The 22,345-nt window shown below is 43.1% G+C and overlaps 1 protein-coding gene across 1 annotated transcript in view; it reads left to right on the top strand.

Annotated features, from left to right (window-relative positions):
• LOC311146132 (sodium/potassium/calcium exchanger 4-like) overlaps window positions 1–5,845 on the top strand; it is a gene marked incomplete at its 3' end in the record, with an annotated part of 60,549 nt that extends 54,704 nt beyond the window's left edge. The window contains exons 12-17 of the mRNA XM_084182608.1: window positions 4,114–4,270; window positions 4,454–4,620; window positions 4,914–5,028; window positions 5,176–5,288; window positions 5,486–5,551; window positions 5,693–5,845. Of these exons, the coding sequence (XP_084038734.1) occupies window positions 4,114–4,270; window positions 4,454–4,620; window positions 4,914–5,028; window positions 5,176–5,288; window positions 5,486–5,551; window positions 5,693–5,845 (771 nt within the window). The remainder of the gene's footprint in view (window positions 1–4,113; window positions 4,271–4,453; window positions 4,621–4,913; window positions 5,029–5,175; window positions 5,289–5,485; window positions 5,552–5,692) is intronic.
• Window positions 5,846–22,345: the final 16,500 nt, after the last annotated feature.

Genomic DNA, 22,345 nt, shown 5'->3' with positions numbered 1-22,345 from the left:
CAAGATATATCCGTTTAATTTAGCTAAAAAAAGAGACACCAACCTCGTATTCAAAGTATTTACTAGATAGTTGACTAGTTGGCTAGCCTTCCGGTAAAAAATTATGACTTGCCTGTCAACTTTTTATTGCGTAGCCCGGTGCCCCCTCCTGTGGACTCTTAAAAAATGGTTATTCACCAACATATTCAGTGTTGTAACCAAATAATGTCTCATAATTTGTTTTTATGTTTTGAGAAAGTAGATAACAGTTGAATACTAAAATATAAATGAGTATAATTTACATCAAATAAAACTTTAATTTCAGTAATGTGCATTGACATAAACAATGAAAACACTGTTGGAGTTTGTGTTGCAGAGATGCACTTGGAAAGTAAAGGAAGAAATACACAAGATGGGTTGAATAAATATTAATTATATTTTAGACATGTATTTTTCTGTACAAATAAATAATTTAATATGAACACAAACAAATCAAACAATTAAATCTCGACCTCCATCCCTATATTGTCACAAAAATCACAATAAAAATCCAGCTCCGCCGCTACCTCTGGATCCGACTGCACACACCTGCAGTGAAACCAGTGCTGGCAGAGGTCACAGCACACCCATGGCACCTTGGATCTACACTCCTGAGGGGAGCTTGCAGGCGGATCATGCTCCCCGCAGCGAGGTGGTGTCTTCTTTTATAAAAAATAAAATAATAATCAAATTGATTAACATGGTTTTGCAAAATGTAGAAGTTCTTCAACAACAATAGTAATTGATACAACTGAGAGAGAGAAACAGATTATGAAGTACCTGAGAGTGGTGCCATGGGTGGCGTGACAGACGTGACCGGTGGAGCTTTTCTCTTCCTTTTCTGTGCTGCAGTTTGAGAAAAAGTAGTGTTAGACAGAGCATGTTTCATGAAAACCATTTTCAACTTTTTTACATCAATACCTCTGGAGGAAGCTGCAGAAGTTTTGGAGGAGGTGGAGATGACTTGAGGACTGGTGCTATGGACTGTAGATATGTAAAGAGAGATACATTTTTTACATTGCTGTTTTATAAAACAGATAAGTCATTATTTCGTAATTTAACATGTGTTTACCGGTGGAGGTGGCTGTATACAAATTGCAGGGGGCAGGGACACCAGAAGAGGCTGCTATGGTGGTGTGACCAGGGGAGACGGAGGAGGCAGTTGGTCCAGAGGAGGCCGTGTTGGTGGTGACAGACAGGGGGGGTGGTGTGCATCGTGGTGGTGGTGGACAAAACCGCTGACGATGGCGTGGAGGAGCTGGTGTTTGTAATGGTGGGGTTGAGGGGCCAACGATGGTGTGGCTGGGAGAGTAGGCATGTGGCCTTCTTCTGCAGCTGGGGACTCCAGCGGCTCCTACAGGTGTTGCACACTGGGAGGCACTGGCAGTGGTGATGCAGCTGTCAGGAGTGGTTCCAGCAGGAGGTCCAGCAGAGGCGATGGCGTCGATGGTCTCATCCATGGCAGCCCTCTCCTGTGCCCTCTGTGTTCTTAGGGCTGCCCAACGCTCTTTCTCCTCTGCCTCGGCCTTCTCCTTCTCACCCATCTCCTGTCACTGGCGCGTGTATTCCTCCCCGGTGAGGCATGTGGCAACCACAGGGCGTCTTCTGTATCGGTCTGGCTGATACTTCAGGACAGTAAGGATGTGCCCCAGGTCCTTTGCTATCAGCCCCCACTCTATTAGGGGGTGCTCTTCTAGAGCTAGGGCTGGGACTGGAGCAGGGGCTGAGGGTCCTCCTGTGATCACTGGGGAGGAGGTGCTGATGGACGGCACAGTGCTGCTGGTTCCAGTAGAGGCGGTGGTGGGACCCGGTAGGGACCGAGACGGCATTAAACGGGAACCCTTCAATGGCTGAAGGGTCAAAAGGGAAGAGGCCACACTTCTTAAACCCTTCCACCACATAGCGCATGTCCTTGCAGCACTGGTACGGGTAGCGGAATACTCTGGCAAATTCTGATTTGTTTGCCATGTAGGAGTGGTCAGCTACATTGGAGAACTCAGCCTTTAAAGGGCCAAAGTATGCCACGTCTAGCGGCTGCAGGACACGGGTGCAGTGTGGTGGATGACAAAGAAGTATAACCCCTTCCCTTAGTGCCGCCGCGAGCACCTCCGGGTCCATGCGGCTCTTGTGCCCATCGAAGAGGAGAAGGAGAGGGCGCTCCTTCACTGCATGCTTAATGAAGTGTTGAAACCACTTCCTGAACAGGTCCCCGTCAATGTAGCCACTGTTGACCGTCCATACAAGGCTTCGGGGGGGGGGGGCCTCCCAGTGTGTAGTGGCCACCGGGGAAACACTTGGGGTAGATGATAAATGGGGTGACGCAAAGGGGACAGGACGACTGCACCGTATTGAGGGGAGGATGGATGGGGCCATGTATCGCGAGATCTTGGCCAACAACCTCCTTCCCTCAGTAAGAGCATTGAAGATGGGTCGTAGCTGGGTCTTCCAGCATGACAACGACTCGAAACACACAGCCAGGGCAACTAAGGAGTGGCTCCGTAAGAAGCATCTCAAGATCCTGGAGTGGCCTAGCCAGTCTCCAGACCTGAACCCAATAGAAAATCTTTGGAGGGAGCTGAAAGTCCGTATTGCCCAGCGACAGCCCCGAAACCTGAAGGATCTGGAGAAGGGCTGTATGGAGGAGTGGGCCAAAGTCCCTGCTGCAGTGTGTGCAAACCTGGTCAAGACCTACAGGAAACTTATGATCTCTGTAATTGCAAACAAAGGTTTCTGTACCAAATATTAAGTTCTGCTTTTCTGATGTTTCAAATACTTATGTCATGCAATAAAATGCAAATTAATTACTTAAAAATCATACAATGTGATTTTCTGGATTTTTGTTTTAGATTCCGTCTCTCACAGTTGAAGTGTACCTATGATAAATAATAATAATAATAATAATAATAATATGCCATTTAGCAGACGCTTTTATCCAAAGCGACTTACAGTCATGCGTGCATACAAATACTTGTTCTCCCCACTGTAGCTAAATAACTTGGCATACTATACACATTTTAGAAAGCTAACTCAATCTGAATATGTATAAACATGTACATTTCAAAGCTAAGGCATTGAAAGGTGATGATGAAAGTTTTCACAATAACTGAAAGTGTACCCACGTTTTTTGTTTGATGTTATCTGTAATTAAAATTAGTGTCCCAATTAGTTTAATATTGATGCATACATTGTAACATTTGACTAAATACTGCCTATATGTAGCTGTTGTAAGATTAAACATAGCCAACAGTGATAGGTGTCAAAAAGTTAATGGTTCAAAGTTCAAAATTAGTTTTTGCAGATTGTGTAAAACACCCCCGTCAAAGGTCAAAGGTAAAGCTTGACAACATTCAGCTGTTTTTGTGATATGTATTATCTAATGCTTACAATTTATTTCCTTTTTGCTTACTTAGCAGTTCTATCAACATTTAGCAACTAAGCTAGCAACATTAGAAAATCTGTTTGCTATATTTCAGAGGTAAAAAGTTGGACATTAAATGAGGTGTGGTCTGTCGCGCAGTCGAATTTTACAATATGCAGCGTGTCCCACAAAATGTGTATGTATATAACTTTTCTGAAAACTCTCAAAACCTAACTTAACTTACATAAATTGCACTGAAAATCGGTGGTCAGCTAGCTAGAAGGGTGTCTTTAGTCGCAAAACTTACCGTTATTTTCCAGTCCATTTAAATGTTGAACTCGAGGTGATTTTGTCCTCCAACCGCTAGAGAGTGTCCGAAGTTAGGGGGTGTCCGATGTTGGTGTACAGTTTAGAGTGATAATTAGCCCACTTAAGTTTTGATAGGCGGCCTGCATGCTTCAATCATACTTGGCACATTATATGATCACTGTATGTGTCTCTATTGATCAAAATATCCTGGGGGATATTCATAAAACTTTACTAGTTCATAAAGTCATTGCTCGGAGAAAGAGAAACATACTATAAATAGCCCATGAAATAGCATGTGGGCCACTAAATCAGGTGTGTGATGTTGCTACTACCACTGAGTGTGTGTGTGTGTGTGTGTGTGTGTGTGTGTGTGTGTGTGTGTGTGTGTGTGTGTGTGTGTGTGTGTGTGTGTGTGTGTGTGTGAGCAGCAACAGAGGCTGGTGCAGGCGTCAAATGGTGTGGACAACGAAACCATGGTGATCACTGATGGTAAACCTGAGACCTTGGAGAACGGCACCGTACCAGAGGACAAGACTGCTGAGGAAGAGGAGGGAGAAGCCCTGAATTCACCCTTCACCATCCCTGGTGGGTGTGTGTGTGCGTGCCTGCATGCATGTATGTGTGTAATAACTTCAATTACATTGGCTGGTACACCAATAAGCTGCTTTCACACACTTTCACCCACTACTCAAACTGAACGCTCACCCCCTTAGTGTACTTCATTGGTTGTAATGAACATGAGCTGCTGTTTCTTGTTCCCTCCACCAGGGGGCTGCATGGAGAAAGTGAAGTGGCTGATCTCCTGGCCCATCCTGCTGCTACTCTACTTCACTGTGCCAAACTGTGCCAAGCCTCGCTGGGAACGCTTCTTCATGCTCTCCTTCTTCCTCTCCACCGTGTGGATCGCTGTCTTCTCCTACTTCATGGTCTGGATGGTGAGATGTTGGAGATTCTTTCGAGCTTACATGTCACTCTCGTTTTCTGGGAGAAGCAAAGAAACATTGAGCAATTTGATTGTTTTTGCAACCAGAGTTGAAAAGTCCCAACTTTATAGAAATGATCAGTGACGAGACTCCACGATAACCAATCGGGTAGGGAAGCTCTCTCCTCTAGTCGTTAGCAAGCTTTGACACTGTGCTGGATAGGCCACGAACCACGGTGCTGTTCGTTTTGCATGCTATTTGGAAGATTTCTGTCTAATCTGTTAAATGTGTGTCTGTGTGTGCAGGTCACCATAATTGGCTACACTCTGGGCATCCCTGATGTGATTATGGGCATCACCTTTCTGGCAGCTGGCACCAGTGTCCCCGACTGTATCGCCAGCCTCATTGTTGCTCGTCAAGGTTCAGCACTATTTTCTTTCTTTCTTTCTTTCTTTCTTTCTTTATTTCTTTCTTTCTTTCTTTCTTTCTCTCTCTCTCACATTTCTGAGAACAGTACCAGTATACTGTATGGTCTGTACAGGATTTTCCATATCGATCTCTCTCTAGGTCTTGGGGATATGGCGGTCTCCAACACCATTGGTAGTAATGTCTTTGATATCTTGGTGGGACTGGGGCTACCATGGGCGATACAGACCATGGCTGTGGACTATGGCTCTGAGGTAAAGGAAGTGCATCCAGGAACTGTTTTCCCTCATGCCTCTTGATCTCGATCTAGATCTCAGATTATTTATCTCTCCCTCCTCTCTCTCTCTCTCTCTCTCTCTCTCTCTCTCTCTCTCTCTCTCTCTCTCTCTCTCTCTCTCTCTCTCTCTCTCTCTCTCTCTCTCTCTCGCTCTCTCTCTCTCTCTCTCTCTAGGTGATGATCAACAGCAGAGGGCTGGTCTACTCTGTGGTGCTGCTTTTGGGTTCTGTGTTTCTGACAGTGAGTTAAATGACGTTTCTCCATTTTGAACTTTGCACTTTCTCTCTCGCTCTCTCTCTCTGTGTCTCTCTCTCCCTCCCTCTCCCTCTCCCATGATCTCTGTCTCTTACACTATTTCCTCTCTCCCTCTGTGCCCTGCAGGTTCTGGGGATCCATGTGAATCATTGGAAGTTGGACCTGAAGCTGGGTGTGTACGTGCTGGTGATGTACGTCATATTCCTGTGTTTCTCCATCATGATCGAGTACAACGTCTTCACCTTCGTCAATCTGCCCATGTGTCTGGAGCAGCTGTAGGACGGCCTACACCACCGGACCGGAACAGAAGTCCCTGCTGAATTATAGACTCACATAGCCATCTGGATCTAAACAAAATCACTAACTAACTCAATAATTTATATAATTTTACAGTCCCACATACAATTCTTTTACACACCCTTTTTCCATTCCAGACGTAACTGTCTGCCCTTACTATACCCCTTTTACATTCCTTCACTATCTAGCCATAATGTAAAGTTCCCTAGATCCTTACATTCATCCACAATATCCTCAGTCCCCCAAACAACACTACCTACACATGCCTTTGTGCTGTCAATTAGAGGAGGCGATACCAACAGAACCAAATGGATTCTCCTTACTAACCCAGAGGAACAGATGGCTACTCTGTCTTTCCCTCCAGAGCCCAACTCACCGTTAGATGGAGAGAAACACAGCTCACCGCTAAACAGAACCCACCTGGCTGAAACCCTCCTAGTCTCCACAACATAACCCATGACACTACCTTCCTCCTCTGTTTGTATCTCATCCGGTCTGGGAGAGGTTTTTTTGGTCAGGCAGCTCACCGGCATCCATCCCTACTAAAGAAAAGGACCCGAGCTGCCCTCTCTGTACATTTATGAATTCTTCATTTATTGTTATTTTGATTTATTCTATGATCGTCTTTCTTTGGAAGGAAAACAAACATACATTTCATGAACATATTGCACTTTAGATGTTGCGTGTGAAAAGAAGTAGAGTATATATATGACATATAATATATTATATTTTTACGGTTCAACATTCTAGTTCTTCCTTTGTGTGGTGCAATAAGAAGAGAAAGGGAGGGAGGCAGCATGTGCCAAGTCCTCTCTCTCTCTCTGGCAAGTGGAGGAGAGTCCAGGGGAGAACCTGTGCTTTTTCTGTTTCTGGACACACTCCAACTGCAAGACACTGCTGACCAAGACAAGACTATGATACGCCGTGTCCCGTATTTGAGTGTGAGTGAAAGTAGGTGAGAGATTGCTAGGAAGGGAGGGGAGTGTCTATTAGTATTCAGCACCACTGTGGAGAGGAGAACACGTCTTGGGAGACTGTGTCCCCCTTGGTGCTTGGTGGATGATGATTTTACAGATAGCTGAAGTGTACAGTGAACAGGACTTGGGCCCTTTGGCTGAGGAAAAGCATGGATTTTTTTTGGCAAACTGTAAGTTGGAGGTGCCAGAGCCAGGCTCGTCCGCCTGAGTCATGTTGAGATTTTTTAATTGTGTGTTTGATATCTTCAGCTCCTAACAAGGCCAATGCTTGTACTCTGTTCAGTTCCCTCTCATCCCTGTGCTCCAGTCTGTCTCTCAGAGGGCTGAAGAGCTGCTGCTGCTGCCCCCCAGTGGTCTAAACAGAGTGGATCCCTATGCCACTGGCTGTGGTTGCTATGGGAGTGAGTATTATTGTGACACGCATCACAAACCAAGAAAGATACGACCACGACCGGGACCATGGATGGGGATGTGGATCTGTGCTGCATAATGGCACTTATTTATGTTGTGTGCGTTTATGTAAATGTGAGCCGTCATGCACAAGCTGAGGTCCTCTCGTTGTGATTTCAGTGCTTCTTTTCTTCTGCCAGTCGGGCAAGGTGAGATGCAGTTCCTGCGTAGATATTTTAAACTGCTTCCTTCTCTCCCCCCTACCCTGCCCCAAATCATCCTTCTCCTCCTCCTTCGCCTCCTCCTGGCACTCTCTCTCTGTGATTATGTCTTCTCTAAATGCATGATGGGACACGAGGCAGTGTTTATTTATTTCTCCCCCAGAGCAGAAGCTTAGCGGGATGAGGTAAGATCATCACCCTGTTCATCCATCTGTCGACCTCCAAATACTGGCAACTACGAGTTGAGCCGCCCGCTGCCCATTTGACTGACTTCTTGACCTCGTTATGGGTCGTGTTCATCAGGGCACACAATGGAGAAAAAAAATTCAACGAAAAGGAACATTTCTTATTGGACAAGTCTAAGTAGTTGCTCTCTGTTTCAGTCAGTTTTCTCCTGTTTGGTGCCTAATGAACATGACCCAGTTCAGGGGTCGCTGTGGGAACAGAGGGTGGAGTCTGTATCGGTGTCAGTCGTGAGTGTGTTGGGTATTGGTGGTGTTGAAAAGTGTTGTTACTGTTTTCTGTGTTGAAAAGCAGACATTGGATGCAGTGTGGGGTATATATAATGTAAACACATGTATGCAATCTCAATAAAAAGAGGACCAGGTAAGGATGGTACAATATATTATGCATTAAAAATAGTTTTATTGAAGCTGCTGAAAGCATTGATAGTATACAAGTACAAGCAAACACTTATGCACACACACACATGCACTTGTCAAATGTTTACTCCCATGCTCACACCCGCTTACACACATGCATATACACACACACACACACACACACAGTGGTAGTAGCTAGTGCAAAGACAAATGATAAGTGATGATCTGATCTGACGGGAGGGTAAAGTCAGTATTGAACTAAAGCCAGATGAATGTTGTTGAAATCCAGAGGTCTGTTCACTTCTGTTTATTAAGGTCTGATTTATGATGTCACCTATATCTTAGTTGCATGGTAAATGAACAAAGGGCAGGCTCTCTGGTACTGGTCTGGGTCATGTTCATTAGAGCACACAACGGAAAACATTTTGCAATAGAAACTAAAATGATCATTTCTTATTCGACGACAACAACAACAGGTAATCCGCTCCCTGTTTCAGTCAATTTCTTCTGTTTGGTGCCTAATGAACTCGACCTTGGTGTGTTATGTAATATATAATAATATATCCTATTTAGCAGATGCTTTTATCCAAAGCGACTTACTGTCATGCATGCATACATTTTACATATGGGTGGTCCCGGGAATCGGACCCACTATCCTGGCGTTGCAAGCGTCATGCTGGGAGCGCTACACCTGTATTTGTATTGTGCAACTCTTCTGAACTCCAAGGACATTTTGAAAAGTGTTCTTGGAGAAAGTGGCCATATCTTTCACTTTTAAAATCTCACTTGATTTATTCCATTCCTAAAACGTTATTCTGCTCATGTCATGGAAATATCATTTTTTTGCCATGGGTTTGAGTTGTTATTACATATTAACTAAGGGATGTGTATTTTGTAATTTTAACAATACATTTTGAAATTAATGGAATAGTAGATATCTTTCAGTTTAAAAATGTATTGTCACTAGGTGGGGATGAGGCTCTCCTGTAGGGTCATATCCATGTTGTCAGTAAACACTGTACTCCACTATACTGATGTGTATTATAGCTCTGTATACATACAGTGTCATATCTCACTAGATACCCACTGTTGTTGTTTACCTTTGTCAAAGAGATCTTGAGTGGAAGTCACCATAAACTTGACTGCACTGTATGGCATACATGAACACAACACACACACACATTCACTTGTTCATTGCACTCACACACACACACTAGTTTGTTTCTGTTGTTACATACACAATTACGTACAACCTCTTTTGAGTAAATGTGACCTGGTTCACTGTGAGCGAAGGGTCGTAAGGTCATTCATCCAAATTGATAAAGACCTTTTGGTATAGAGTTATTAAGAAAACAACTTCAGTTTAAGACATTGGTGTGTAACTTGAATGTATTTGTCTTGCTATAAATAGATGTATCCAACCAATGCATTTTACTGTAAAGCAATAATCATCAAAAGATTTTAAAATAATTCTGTATATTGTTATATGAATCATGATTATATAAAGAATCATATGGAGGACACATTAAATAATACTGTTCATAAATGCCTACGGTTCTCTCTAATTTGCTTTCTTTGATCCCGTAATGCATACTTATTTTATGGTTGATGGCTGGAATGAGTTGTATTGTTATGGAATTGGCTCCACAGTGAGATCAAAGATGGTTTAGAAAATCTGTGGTGAGATTTCTGATCCAGTATTGTCTATATTCTCTCAAGAAGAAAACCCAAATAGTAAAAATTGTAGACCTCCACAAGTCTGGTTCATCCTTGGGAGATATTTCCAAACACCTGAAGGTACCACGTTCATCTGTACAAACAATAGTACGCAAGTATAAACACCATGGGACCACGCAGCTGTCATACCGCTCAGGAAGGAGACACGTTCTGTCTCCTAGAGATGAACGTACTTTGGTGCGAAAAGTGCAAATCAATCACAGAACAACAGCAAAGGACCTTGTGAAGATGCTGGAGGAAAAAGGTACAAAAGTATCGATATCCACAGTAAAACAAATCCTATATCGACATAACCTGAAAGGCCGCTCAGCAGGGAAGAACTACGGTTTGCAACTGCACATGGGGACAAAGATCGTACTTTTTGGAGAAATGTCCTCTGGTCTGATGAAACAAAAATATAACTGTTTGGCCATAATGACCATCGTTATGTTTGGAGGAAAAAGGGGGTACCTTGCAAGCCGAAGAACACCATCCCAACCGTGAAGCACGGGGTGGCAGCATCATGCTGTGGGGGTGCTTCGCTGCAGCAGGGACTGGTGCACTTCACAAAATAGATGGCATCATGAGGAAGGAAAATTATATGGATATATTGAAGCAACATCTCAAGACATCAGTCAGGAAGTTAAAGCTTGGTCGCAAATGGGTTTTCCAAATGGACAATGACCCCAAGCATACTTCCAAAGTTGTGGCAAAATGGCTTAAGGACAACAAAGTCAAGGTATTGGAGTGGCCATCACCAATCCCTGACCTCAATCCTATAGAACATTTGTGGGCAGAACTGAAAAAGCGTGTGCGAGCAAGGAGGCCTACAAACCTGACTCAGTTACACCAGCTCTGTCAGGAGGAATGGGCCAAAATTCACCCAACTTATTGTGGCTTGTGGAAGGCTATAAGAAACGTTTGACCCAAGTTAAACAATTTAAAGGCAATGCTACCAAATACTAATTGAGTGTATGTAAACTTCTGACCCACTGGGAATGTGATGAAATAAATAAAAGCTGAAATAAATCATTCTCTCTACTATTATTCTGACATTTCACATTCTAAAAATAAAGTGGTGATCCTAACTGACGTAAGACAGGGAATTTTTACTAGGATTAAATGTCAGGAATTGTGAAAAACTGAGTTTAAATGTGTTTGGCTAAGGTGTATGTAAACTTCCGACTGCAACTGTATACATCATTGGTCAGTGCACTAACCGTGCAGAAGTATTGCTGTTTGCAAGAACAAAAGGGTTATTTTCTTTAAATTCCCTTATGGGAATATCCATCATCTACTATTAAAAACATTCCTCCTCAGGCATTATGCATTCAGAGAGGTTTCTATCGGAATCAGTTTGCTTTGCACTTTCCCATTCCTTTCACCACGCACAGTGGAATGTAATCACACATGTAAAAAGGTAAACACTGGCACGGTAGCTTGTGAATATATCATATTTAGACGAGAAGCCTATCATAATATGTTTTGTTGTCATGTGCTAACGTTCTTCGTTATAGTAAACAGAAGTTGTTTTTGAGGCTGTAATGTGAATGGCAGTTCATTGCTCCTCTGTAGCCTATGAAATCATGAATATGCATAGGTTACATTCATGATGTTAAAGAGGATGCATATTCCTCCCTCTTTGCACGTACAGTGCCTTCAGAAAGTATTTATACCCCTTGACTAATTCCACATTTTGTTGTGTTCCTGCCTGAATTCAAAATTGATTAAATATATATGTTTTTTTCCTCACCCATCTACACACAATACCCCATAATAACAAAGTGAAAACATGTTTTCACTTTGGGCGGCAGGTAGCACAGGGCGGCAGGTAGCTTAGTGGGTAAGAGCGTTGTGCCAGTAACCGAAAGGTCGCTGGTTCTAATCCCCGAGCCGACTAGGTGAAAAATCTGTCGATGTGCCCTTGAGCAAGGCACTTAACCCTAATTGCTCCTGTAAGTCGCTCTGGATAAGAGCGTCTGCTAAATGACCAATTATTTATTTATTTATTTATTTATGTTTTCAGAAATCTTTGCAAATTTGTTGAAAATGAAATACAGAAATATTTAATTTACATACAGTACCAGACAAAAGTTGACACACCTACTCATTCAAGGGTTTTTCTTAATTTTTTACAATTTTCTACATTGTAGAATAATAGTGAAGACATCAAAACTATGAAATAACACATATGGAATCACGTAGTAACCAAAAAAGTGTTAAATCAAAATATATATTTTATATTTGAGATTCTTCAAAGTAGCCACCCTTTGCCTTGATGACAGCTTTGCACACTCTTGGGCATTCTCTCAACCAGCTTCATGAGGTAGTCACCTGGAATGCATTTCAATTAACAGCTGTGCCTTCTTAATGTGTTTGAGCCAATCAGTTGAGTCCAAACGTTTGACTGGTACTATATATATATATATACACACACACACAAAAGTATGTGGACACCCCTTCTTAGTGGATTTGGCTATTTCAGCCACATCCGTTGCTGACAGGTGTATAAAATCATCGAGCAAACAGCCATGCAATCTCCATAGACAAACATTGGCAGTAGAATGGCCTTACTGAAGAGATCAGAGACTTTCAACGTGGCACCGTCATAAGATGCCACCTTTCCAACAAGTCAGTTCGTCAAATTTCTGCCCTGCTAGAGCTGCCCCGGTCAACTGCAAGTGCTGTTATTGTGAAGTGGAAATGACTAGGAGCAACAACGGCTCAGCCGTGAAATGGTAGGCCACACAAGCTCACAGAACGGGACCGGCGAGTACTGTAGCACGTATAAATTGTCTGTCCTTGCTTGCAACACTCACTACTGAGTTCGAAACTGACTCTGGAAGCAATGAAAGGGTGGCTATTTGAAGAATCTCAAATATAAAATATATTTTGATTTATTTAACACTTTTTTGGTTCCATCATGATTCCATGTGTGTTATTTCATAGTTTTGATGTCTTCACTATTATTCTACAATGTAGAAAATAGTAAAAATAAAGACAAACCCTTGAATGAGTAGGTGTGTCCAAAGTGTTGACTGGTAGTATATATATATATTATATAAATAAATAAGACTGTCTATTGATCCCTGTATGTCTGGCTGACCTCTAAAATCAAGGTATGATAAAGACAGCCGTACCACTGCTCAGTTACCAAGGCAATATCCCAGACTCAGCACTGCACTTCCTGTGTGATGACGGAGACCCTAAAAAGCTCGGGTGGTGACCTCTGCTTTCAACACATGCACGCATTCTTAACACCCAAACCCATATCAACCAACCTCTCAGCTATCCTATTCATGTGGGTCAATTTAGTCTTTTGTCGTTTATGCTCAGGTTTGACCACTTGGTGGCGATAGAACGCAGTGGCGAGCGTCTAATGGGAACTACTTCATGAGAGGAGTGAACATCAAGCACCTGGTGGACCCTATATGACCTGTTTACCACAGCCTGCACCATCCCAGGCATCAGCACCACAGGTTGGTACAAATACTATGGAGTTCGGTATTCAGGTACTGACAGGTCCACCAACTATGCACACAGATCTTTACAATAATATGCATGTCTCATTACAGACTTCAATTAGTGTGTGTGTAAACAGGGATAGGAGATGGAGGGAACGAGGTGGGCATGGGCAAGTTGAAGGAGGCAGTGAGGGAACACATGCCCAATGGGAGCCTGAGCCTGTGACATGGCTGCGGACTTCGCCTTCACTGCAGGTTGGGAATTAATGTATTCACTTAATAATTAAGTCGCCCTTAGCGATCCATTCTTACATGATTACTATATTATATTATTAGATACTGCGTTTAGATTTCTTATGAGCAGATTGGAGTTCTCACATTCTCCAGTGCCCTCTACAGGCCAAGGCATATAACTGCAGGCAGAAGGATGGTTGTCTCAGGTTTGACACAAGGGTTGTGTATTAACTGCATTCCATATAGCCAGGAAGTGTGTTGCTCACTGAAGCAGAGAGTCAGACACGCTCTCTTTCACCTCAACATCCTCTCACCATGATTAAATGAGGCCAGAGCAGAAGTAGTTTCCATGCATGCGTTGTGTCCTCTCCTCTGTTTCACCCTCTATGTGACCCCTGACCCTATCTGTGACCCCACATAGCCGCTGTCCTGACACCCTGTCCTCCATACACACAGCTCGAGTGAGAGTTCCAATTAATTTATTACGCATGACACTTAATAATTTAACCTGAATAGCGCTTTTCATAACAGAAAGACATCTCTCTCTGTGTTGTAGAAGTGTCTAATTGGGGAGGCTACAGTGTGGCCTGTGCTCTGTACATCCTCAGTCTCAGTCCCATCCACTAGCAGTAGGTACCTCCACAAAGGCCTGGGCCAGCCTCACCAACCTACCCAGGACCAGCACTAGGCTGCCAGTCTGCCATCTGTAGCCAAGATAAGGCCTAGTTCACACACAACTTGTACAACTGATGTACAATATATTTGACACAAACGTTGTGACCATCAGTTGAACTGGGCCAGGAATGTAGCCAAGGTAAGAATGTCCAGGCCCCAGCCCTAGACTACACTAGTTCTATGTGTATGTCTCTAGGTATGTCTATGCTTCACCACATGGAGATCTTAGGCATGGGGCCAGAGCTGAAGCCCTCCACTGTTACAGTAAGACAGGACACTATAGGGAGGTGCAGACAGAGTCCCTAGAGAAAAGGCCGGCCGCTGCATTCTGGGCATTTTTGTATGCGTGGTGAACTCCCAGACCACTTCAGAAGCCCAACTAAGCCAGTGTGTCATTAACATTTTTTTGTGTGTCATTTTTAGCAGACGCTCTTATCCAGAGCGACTTACAGGAGCAATTAGGGTTAAGTGCCTTGCTCAAGGGCACAGACAGATTTTTCACCTAGTCGGCTCACCTTTCGGTTACTGGCACAACGCTCTTAACCACTAAGCTACTTGCCGCCCCATGGCTAGCTATAGAGGGAGGAGGCCTGGATTGGGGCCAGCATAGCTTGTGACATGTAGCTAAAGAGCATATACTTTGCAAGTCAACATCTTAAATAAAAAACAGATTGTTTTCGATAGGTTAAGAAACAGTTCAGTGTTAATGTATACAGCACTTGACACACAGATCCATAACTCACAACTAGCATTCAGGCTGTTCCTATTTTTGAAATTCCCGGACCACAACACCGCTCTACAATTTCTTTACAGTACAGATTCTGTAATACGGTACTTAGAAAGTTTCTATGTGATGGTTAAACATAAGCAGGTTGCAGTAAGACAAGAAGTGTTTCCTCCGGATCCCCAGTCATTACACATATTTGTTAAATTCCAACCCCAATAAATCTGATTCAATTCATCAAGTGCTTGTTGAATATTTGACTAGTTAAATCAGGTGTGGTAGTGTTGGAATTCAACAAATATGTGGAATAGTTGGGGGTCCAGAGGACAGATTTGGAAAACAAACTGCCGTAGATAAACCTGTGTCCCCCTCTGCTTGCCTTGCCGCAGGAGGAGGAGATGCTGTCCATCCTGGTGCAACAAGGCATCCGCAGCTTCAAGACAGGAACCCTGGGCATGGAGGTGAACGGTCTGACCTTGCACCCCACACACTCTGACCTCATTAGAAGGCTCAGGGAACACACCTTACAGAGAAATAGAAAATACACCTTACAAATATACCTACAACCAACCACCCACCCACCAGACCACTACCCACGCAGACTAGTGAAAACACCATGCTGCTGCCATACTCTTTACTTCCTCCGTACCACCACCCCATCCTCCTCCCCCATTTCCCCTCACTACCCCCTCCTACTACCAGGAATTATTCTTGGTCTGTGACCAGGTGGGAACCACACCGGAGCAAAAAAACGACTACACTACAAAACCTCACGTTCAACTCATCATTAATAATCTGATTGCATGGAACTTGAAGTCATGCTATTACAGTACAATGACAGTCTTCCTTAAAGGGTGACTGCACTTCCTGATTTGGCCTTGTTTTCGATTTGGTTCATTAAGAATGACTGAATTCAAACGCGAGTTGGTTTCGGGTGTCTCTTGTGTGTGTGTTCACAGGTGGGAAGAGTTAGCCTAATTATTTAGCCAACTAGCTTCAGCGGGCTGGTGTGCCATCGTGGCAAAGTTGGTTTGACTTTGGATAGCCTATCTCTGGGGATAGTTAGGGACCGTCAAATTACAATGTAAATGGGACAATGTTTTTATGTTGCACATCTTTTAGTTGTCTCATTAAATGCTTTCAATATTTGTATATGAATTTCTACAATTTATAGTTGGTTTGAGGTTAAGTCATTGAAATTGAGCTATTGACCTTTAAAAAAATTGTCCCATGTACATTGTGTAATTTACTGATGGTCCCTAACCAGCCCCATAGGGATATTGAATGTCAAACCAAATTGAACATTGCCATTATGATCAGGTCATGTGCATCTTCGCTCCGAATTGATGATTACTTGGGTGCTAACCAGCTGTGGGCATGTGAGCAGGACTAAAATAAACCCAACTCATGGAAAACTGTTACGGTGCCCTTCATTGAGTGACATACCATATTGTCCTATCATCTCGTAAATCACAGTTTTGGACGAGACTGACTTTGAACAAAATGATCCTTTTTACACTTTGTAGTCAATTTTGATATTAGAATAAATGTTTCTGACTCATATCGATGCCACATAGGCCATTTTCAAAACCAGAAGTTGCTTTTTAGGGGCAGTCGCTCTTTAAGGCTTGAGCTCTCAGAGATGGAAACTTGAGTCTGAGACTCGGACTCGAGTCGCACTTAAGTCGCAAAGAAAATGACTTGCGACTTGACTTAGACTCGTGAGCAATTGACTTGAGACTTGACTTGGACTCTAGATGAGAGACTCGTGAACAATGCAAGTCAGTACTGGGTTAAGTTTTTGTTGTGCATTCTGTCAGATAACATGGAACAGGCGGCATTGTAACACAGAGAAAATAGTTTAATACAGAGGGCTGAAAAGCGTTGTACAACGTCTGCGTCATTTGTACGTCACTGTAGTACTACAGCTAAACAATCGTGATCAGCCACAATGTCATCAGGTGGTGAGGCTTTCGTTATTAAATTTGGTTACAAGAACCTGCAGTATAATGCCAGTGGCAAAAAAAGAAATGCTGTTTGCAAAACTTGTGGAATTAACATTAAAGATGTTGGCGCAACTACATCTAACTTCATCCGACATTTGAAAACTCACCGCAGAAGGTCAGTTAGGCTAGCTAGCTAAAAACATTACAATGTGGTTAGACTAATAATAGCCTGTTTAGCAGATGCCAGCTTGATATAGCTAGCTTTCTTGTGTGTCATCTTTTAGCTAACTGGAATGTATTACTGTCTAATATTTCTTGAAAGATGAAGAGGTGGGTTGTCAGATTGCTAACAAGTAGGCCTAGCTGAGATTATTAAATTACATCTCGGCGATATGCATATCACTCTGAGATGTAATATACTTTCTGTTGTAGCCTGGTCCTAGGAAGTAACTTAGTATAAAACGAGAGTTCTAAGCATGCAACTTCTTGAACATTTCTGCTGAAAAATCCCATCGACCATATATATTTGTTTGTGTCCTTGTACTTCCATCTCAAGTCAGCAACAACTATCCATCATGTTGTTCATCTGCAGGTTCACTGAATTCTGCAAAGCAAAGGTGGCCAGCCCTGGGACAGAAGGACAGAGCAGCATTGACTCATTCTTGACCACCACAGGTGTCCATGTGTACAGCCAGGGCCACCCCAGGCAGAAGGCCATAACAGAGGCTATCCTGCAAGACCTAATCATTTCCTGCAACCTTCCTATGTCCTTAGTGGACAACCCTCACTTTAGGCATTTCATGTCAGTGGTAGATGACAAATATAGACCAGTAAGTAGGCCCATGTTGACCAGGCGCCTGCATGACTTAACACTGAACAAAGAGGCTACAATCAAAAGTGCCCTAGAGAAGACAGAATAGTGTCTGTCACTGTAGATATATGGACTGACAGGACCATGAGGGGCTTCATGGGATTAACGGCCCATTACATGGCCATGGAAGAGAAAAAAACGTCCAGACTGGAGTCAGTTCTGTTGAGCTGTGATAGATTCACAGGGTCACTCACTGGGGAAAGAATCAGTGATACATTTGAAGTAATATGTGATAATTTTGGCATAAAACATGAATTAGATTATATCATATGTGATAACGCTGAAAATATGAAAAAGGCCTTCACAGTTTGTTTCCCCAAAGCAAGCAATGATCATGATGATGATAATGATGATGATGTGGATAACCCCAGCCTATGGGAAGAATTTGGTGAAGAGTACAATGCTGATGTTGAAGCTATCCAAACCAACTGCAGGCAACAGCGCTTACAGTGCTTTGCTCATTCATTACAACTGGTGATTAGAGATGGACTAAAGGAAACTAAAATCATAAACAGTGTGATGGCTAAGGTAACTAAACTTTGCAGCTTACTACATACTACCTGTGGTCTGAAAGAAGCATTTGAAGCTGAGTTCGGAGCCAATCGTAGTATCCCTGCTGCTGTGTCTTCCAGATGGAATTCCATCCTCCGGCTTGTTAAAGCAGTCACCAATCTGAATCAACAAAGCATCAGTACTCTCTTTGAGGCCCAATGAGCTCTGCTTATCACCAAGGGAATGGAGCCAGCTATTGGAGCTAGTGGACATTTTGGACCCTTTTGTCCAGTCCACCTACCTTACTCAGGGGGAGAAAGTGGTGACTCTCAGTGCAGCCCTTCCTTGTGTACTGTCACTCAACTATCATCTGCAAAGTATACTGAGCACAAGTCGTCACCTAGTCAGTCTTGTAAAAGCACTGCAGCAGTCACTCAAACGCAGATTCCAGGGGGTCTTTGTGAATGTCAGAATGGAGCACTCGGATGAACAGGCAACAAAACTTCAATTTGGTGACAAAGGATACATAATGGCTGCACTGCTGGACCAATCTTTCTGCCTGTTCTGGCTTGATCATGATGTCCTCATACCACATGACGATAAAGCTAAATTGAAGGAGAGTCTGATTGGTAGGTACAATGCATTGCAACATGCAACGTTTTCTATGTCATTTGCATTCAAATAATAATGTTTTTTTTTCTGACCTTGTTTTGGCTGAGGCACGGAAAGTCACTGTTACGGAGAGCAGTAGTGGAGAAGAAGAAGAACAACCACCTGCCAAAACCTCCAGACTGTTCTCTGGCTACCGCAACAAGAAGAAAGGAGACATAAAGTCATCTGTCAGAGCAAAGATTATTCGCTACATTGAAGTATCTTAACGATGAAAATGAAGTTGATTGCTTGGAATTTTGCAGAATCCATGCAAAATACTTTCCAAGGCTCAAGCAGGTAGCAATGACAGTGTTGGCTGTGCCTGCCACCAGTGCCCCAGTGGAGAGAGTGTTTAGTCATGGAGGCCTCATCATGCCAGGCTCAGTGCAAGAACGCTGACAAACTTGATTTTATTTTTTATTTCACCTTTATTTAACCAGGTAAGCCAGTTGAGAACAAGTTCTCATTTACAACTGCGACCTGGCCAAGATAAAGCAAAGCAGTGCGATAAAAACAACACAGAGTTACATATGGGGTAAAACAAAACATAAAGTCAAAAATACAACAGAAAGTATATATACAGTGTGTGCGAATGTAGTCAATTATGGAGGTAAGGCAATAAATAGGCCATAGTGCAAAATAGTTACAATTTCGTATTAACACTGGAATGATAGATTATGTGCAAATAGAGATACTGGGGTGCAAATTAGCTAAATAAATAACAATATGGCGATGAGGTAGTTGGGTGGACTAATTTCAGAATGGCAGTGATCAGTAAGCTGGTGCAGTGATCAGTAAGCTGCTCTGACAACTGATGCTTAAATTTAGTGAGGGAGATAAGAGTTTTCCAGCTTCAGAGATTTTTGCAGTTCGTTCCAGTCATTGGCAGCAGAGAACTGGAAGGAATGGCGGCCAAAGGAGGTGTTGGCTTTGGGGATGACCAGTGAGATATACCTGCTGGAGCGCAGACTACGAGTGGGTGTTGCTATGGTGACCATTGAGCTAAGATAAGGCGATGATTTGCCTAGCAGTGATTTATAGATGACCTGGAGCCAGTGGGTTTGGCAACGAATATGTAGTGAGGGCCAGCCAACAAGAGCGTACATGTCACAATGGTGAGTAGTATATGGCGCTTTGGTGACAAAACGGATGGCACTGTGATAGACTACATCCAATTTGCTGAGTAGAGTGTTGGAGGCTATTTTGTAAATGACATCACCGAAGTCAAGGATCGGTAGGATAGTCAGTTTTACGAGGGCATGTTTGGCAGCATGAGTGAAGGAGGCTTTGTTGCGAAATAGGAAGCATATTCTAGATCTAACTTTTGATTGGAGATGCTTAATGTGAGTCTGGAAGGAGAGTTTACAGTCTAACCAGACACCTAGGTATTTGTAGTTGTCCACATACTCTAGGTCAGACCCGCCGAGAGTAGTGATTCTAGTCGGGTGGGCGGGTGCAAGCAGCGTTCGGTTGAAGAGCATGCATTTAGTTTTACTAGTGTTTAAGAGCAGTTGGAGGCTACGGAAGGAGTGTTGTATGGCGTTGAAGCTCGTTTGGAGGTTTGTTAACACAGTGTCCAATGAAGGGCCAGATGTATACAAAATGGTGTCGTCCGCATAGAGGTGGATCCGAGCATCACCAGCAGCAAGAGCGACATCATTGATATACACAGAGAAAAGAGTCGGCCCGAGAATTGAACCCTGTGGCACCCCCATAGAGACTGCCATAGGTCCAGACAACAGGCCCTCCGATTTGACACATTGAACTCTATCTGATAAGTAGTTGGTGAACCAGGCGAGGCAGTCATTAGAGAAACCAAGGCTATTTAGTCTGCCAATAAGAATGCGGTGGTTGACAGAGTCGAAAGCCTTGGCCAGGTCGATGAAGACGGCTGCACAGTACTGTCTTTTATCGATCGCGGTTATAACATCGTTTAGGACCTTGAGCGTGTCTGAGGTGCACCCATGACCAGCTCGGAAACCGGATTGCATAGTGGAGAAGGTACAGTTTGATTCGAAATGGTCGTTGATCTGTTTGATCTTTCTAAAAAGTAACCTGTCTGCAACAGAAATGTTCTCTGTCTTAGGGCACAGGACGTAATTTGCTACTTGTTACAGGAAATTGTATTTCTGTTGTTAAGTGTCTAGGTCAGTAAGTATATTTTAGGGATAAAGTTCATTACGTTTGATATATAAAACACTTTAGTAGTGCAGTTATTGAACAGTTGTCAGTCACCTCCAGATGTTCTGTTTGTGTGACAGAATGAAGTGAAATATAGACAATGTCTGCCACAAAATACCATGCACTTTAAAATGTTATGTTTGCTTTTTTTCATATCCGGTACAATTACTTTTATTAATGTAAACAGTCTACATTTGAAAAGGAAATGTATTTTGATTTAAATAGTGCCTGATGTGCTTTCTTTCATACAAGTATGGACTAATGAACAAGGGAGTCTCTTCAAATAATCTACAAGGTTTATAGACCTAAGTCACAGCAGGCAGAAGGCTATTGGCAAAAGGGACTTGAGACTTGACTTGGACTCTACCTCAAAGACTTGTAAACATCTCTGTGAGCTCTATTTACAGTGCAATTAGAAAGTATTCAGACTGCATCACTTTTTCAACATTTTGTTACATTACAGCCTTATTCTAAAATTGATTTTTTTTTATGTGTTCATAAATTTACACACACTACCCTACCCCATAATGACAAAGCGAAAACATTTTTGACAAAATAAAATGACAAAATAAAACAGAAATACCTTATTTACATAAGTATTCAGACCCTTTGCTATGAGACTCGAAAAAATTGAGCTCAGGTGTATCCTGTTTCCATTGATCATCCTTGAGATGTTTCTACAACTTGATTGGAGTCCACCTGTGGTAAATCCAATTGATTGGAAAGGCACACACCTGTCTAAATTAGGTCCCACAGTTGACAGTGCATGTCAAAGCAAAAACCAAGCCATGAGGTCGAAGGAATTGTCCGTAGAGCTTCGAGACAGGATTGTGTCGAGGCACAGATATGGGGAAGGGCACCAAAACGTTTCTGCAGCATTGAAGGTCCCCAAGAACACATTCTTAAATGGAAGAAGTTTGGAATCACCAAGACTATTCCTAGAGCTGGCCGCCCGGCCAAACTGAGCAATCGGGGGAGAAGGGCCTTGGTCAGGGAGGTGACCAAGAACCCGATGGTCACTCTGACAGAGCTCCAGAGTTCCTCTGTTGAGATGGGAGAACCTTCCAGAAGGACTACCAACTCTGCAGCACTCCACCAATCAGGCCTTTATGGTAGTGACCAAACGTAAGCCACATCTCAGTAAAAGGCACATGACAGTCCGCTTGGAGTTTGCCAGAAGGCACCTAAAGACTCTCAGACCATGAGAAACAAGATTCTCTGGTCTGATGAAACCAAGATTGAACTCTTTGGCCTGAATGCCAAGCGTCACATCTGGAGGAAACCTGGCACCATCCCTACGGTGAAGCATGGTGGTGGCAGCATCATGTGTGGGGATGT

This window comes from Coregonus lavaretus (assembly GCF_964263955.1).
Source record: "Coregonus lavaretus genome assembly, chromosome: 18".
Classification (NCBI taxonomy): Eukaryota; Metazoa; Chordata; class Actinopteri; order Salmoniformes; family Salmonidae; genus Coregonus; species Coregonus lavaretus.
This window is presented reverse-complemented; position numbering and strand designations above follow the sequence as displayed.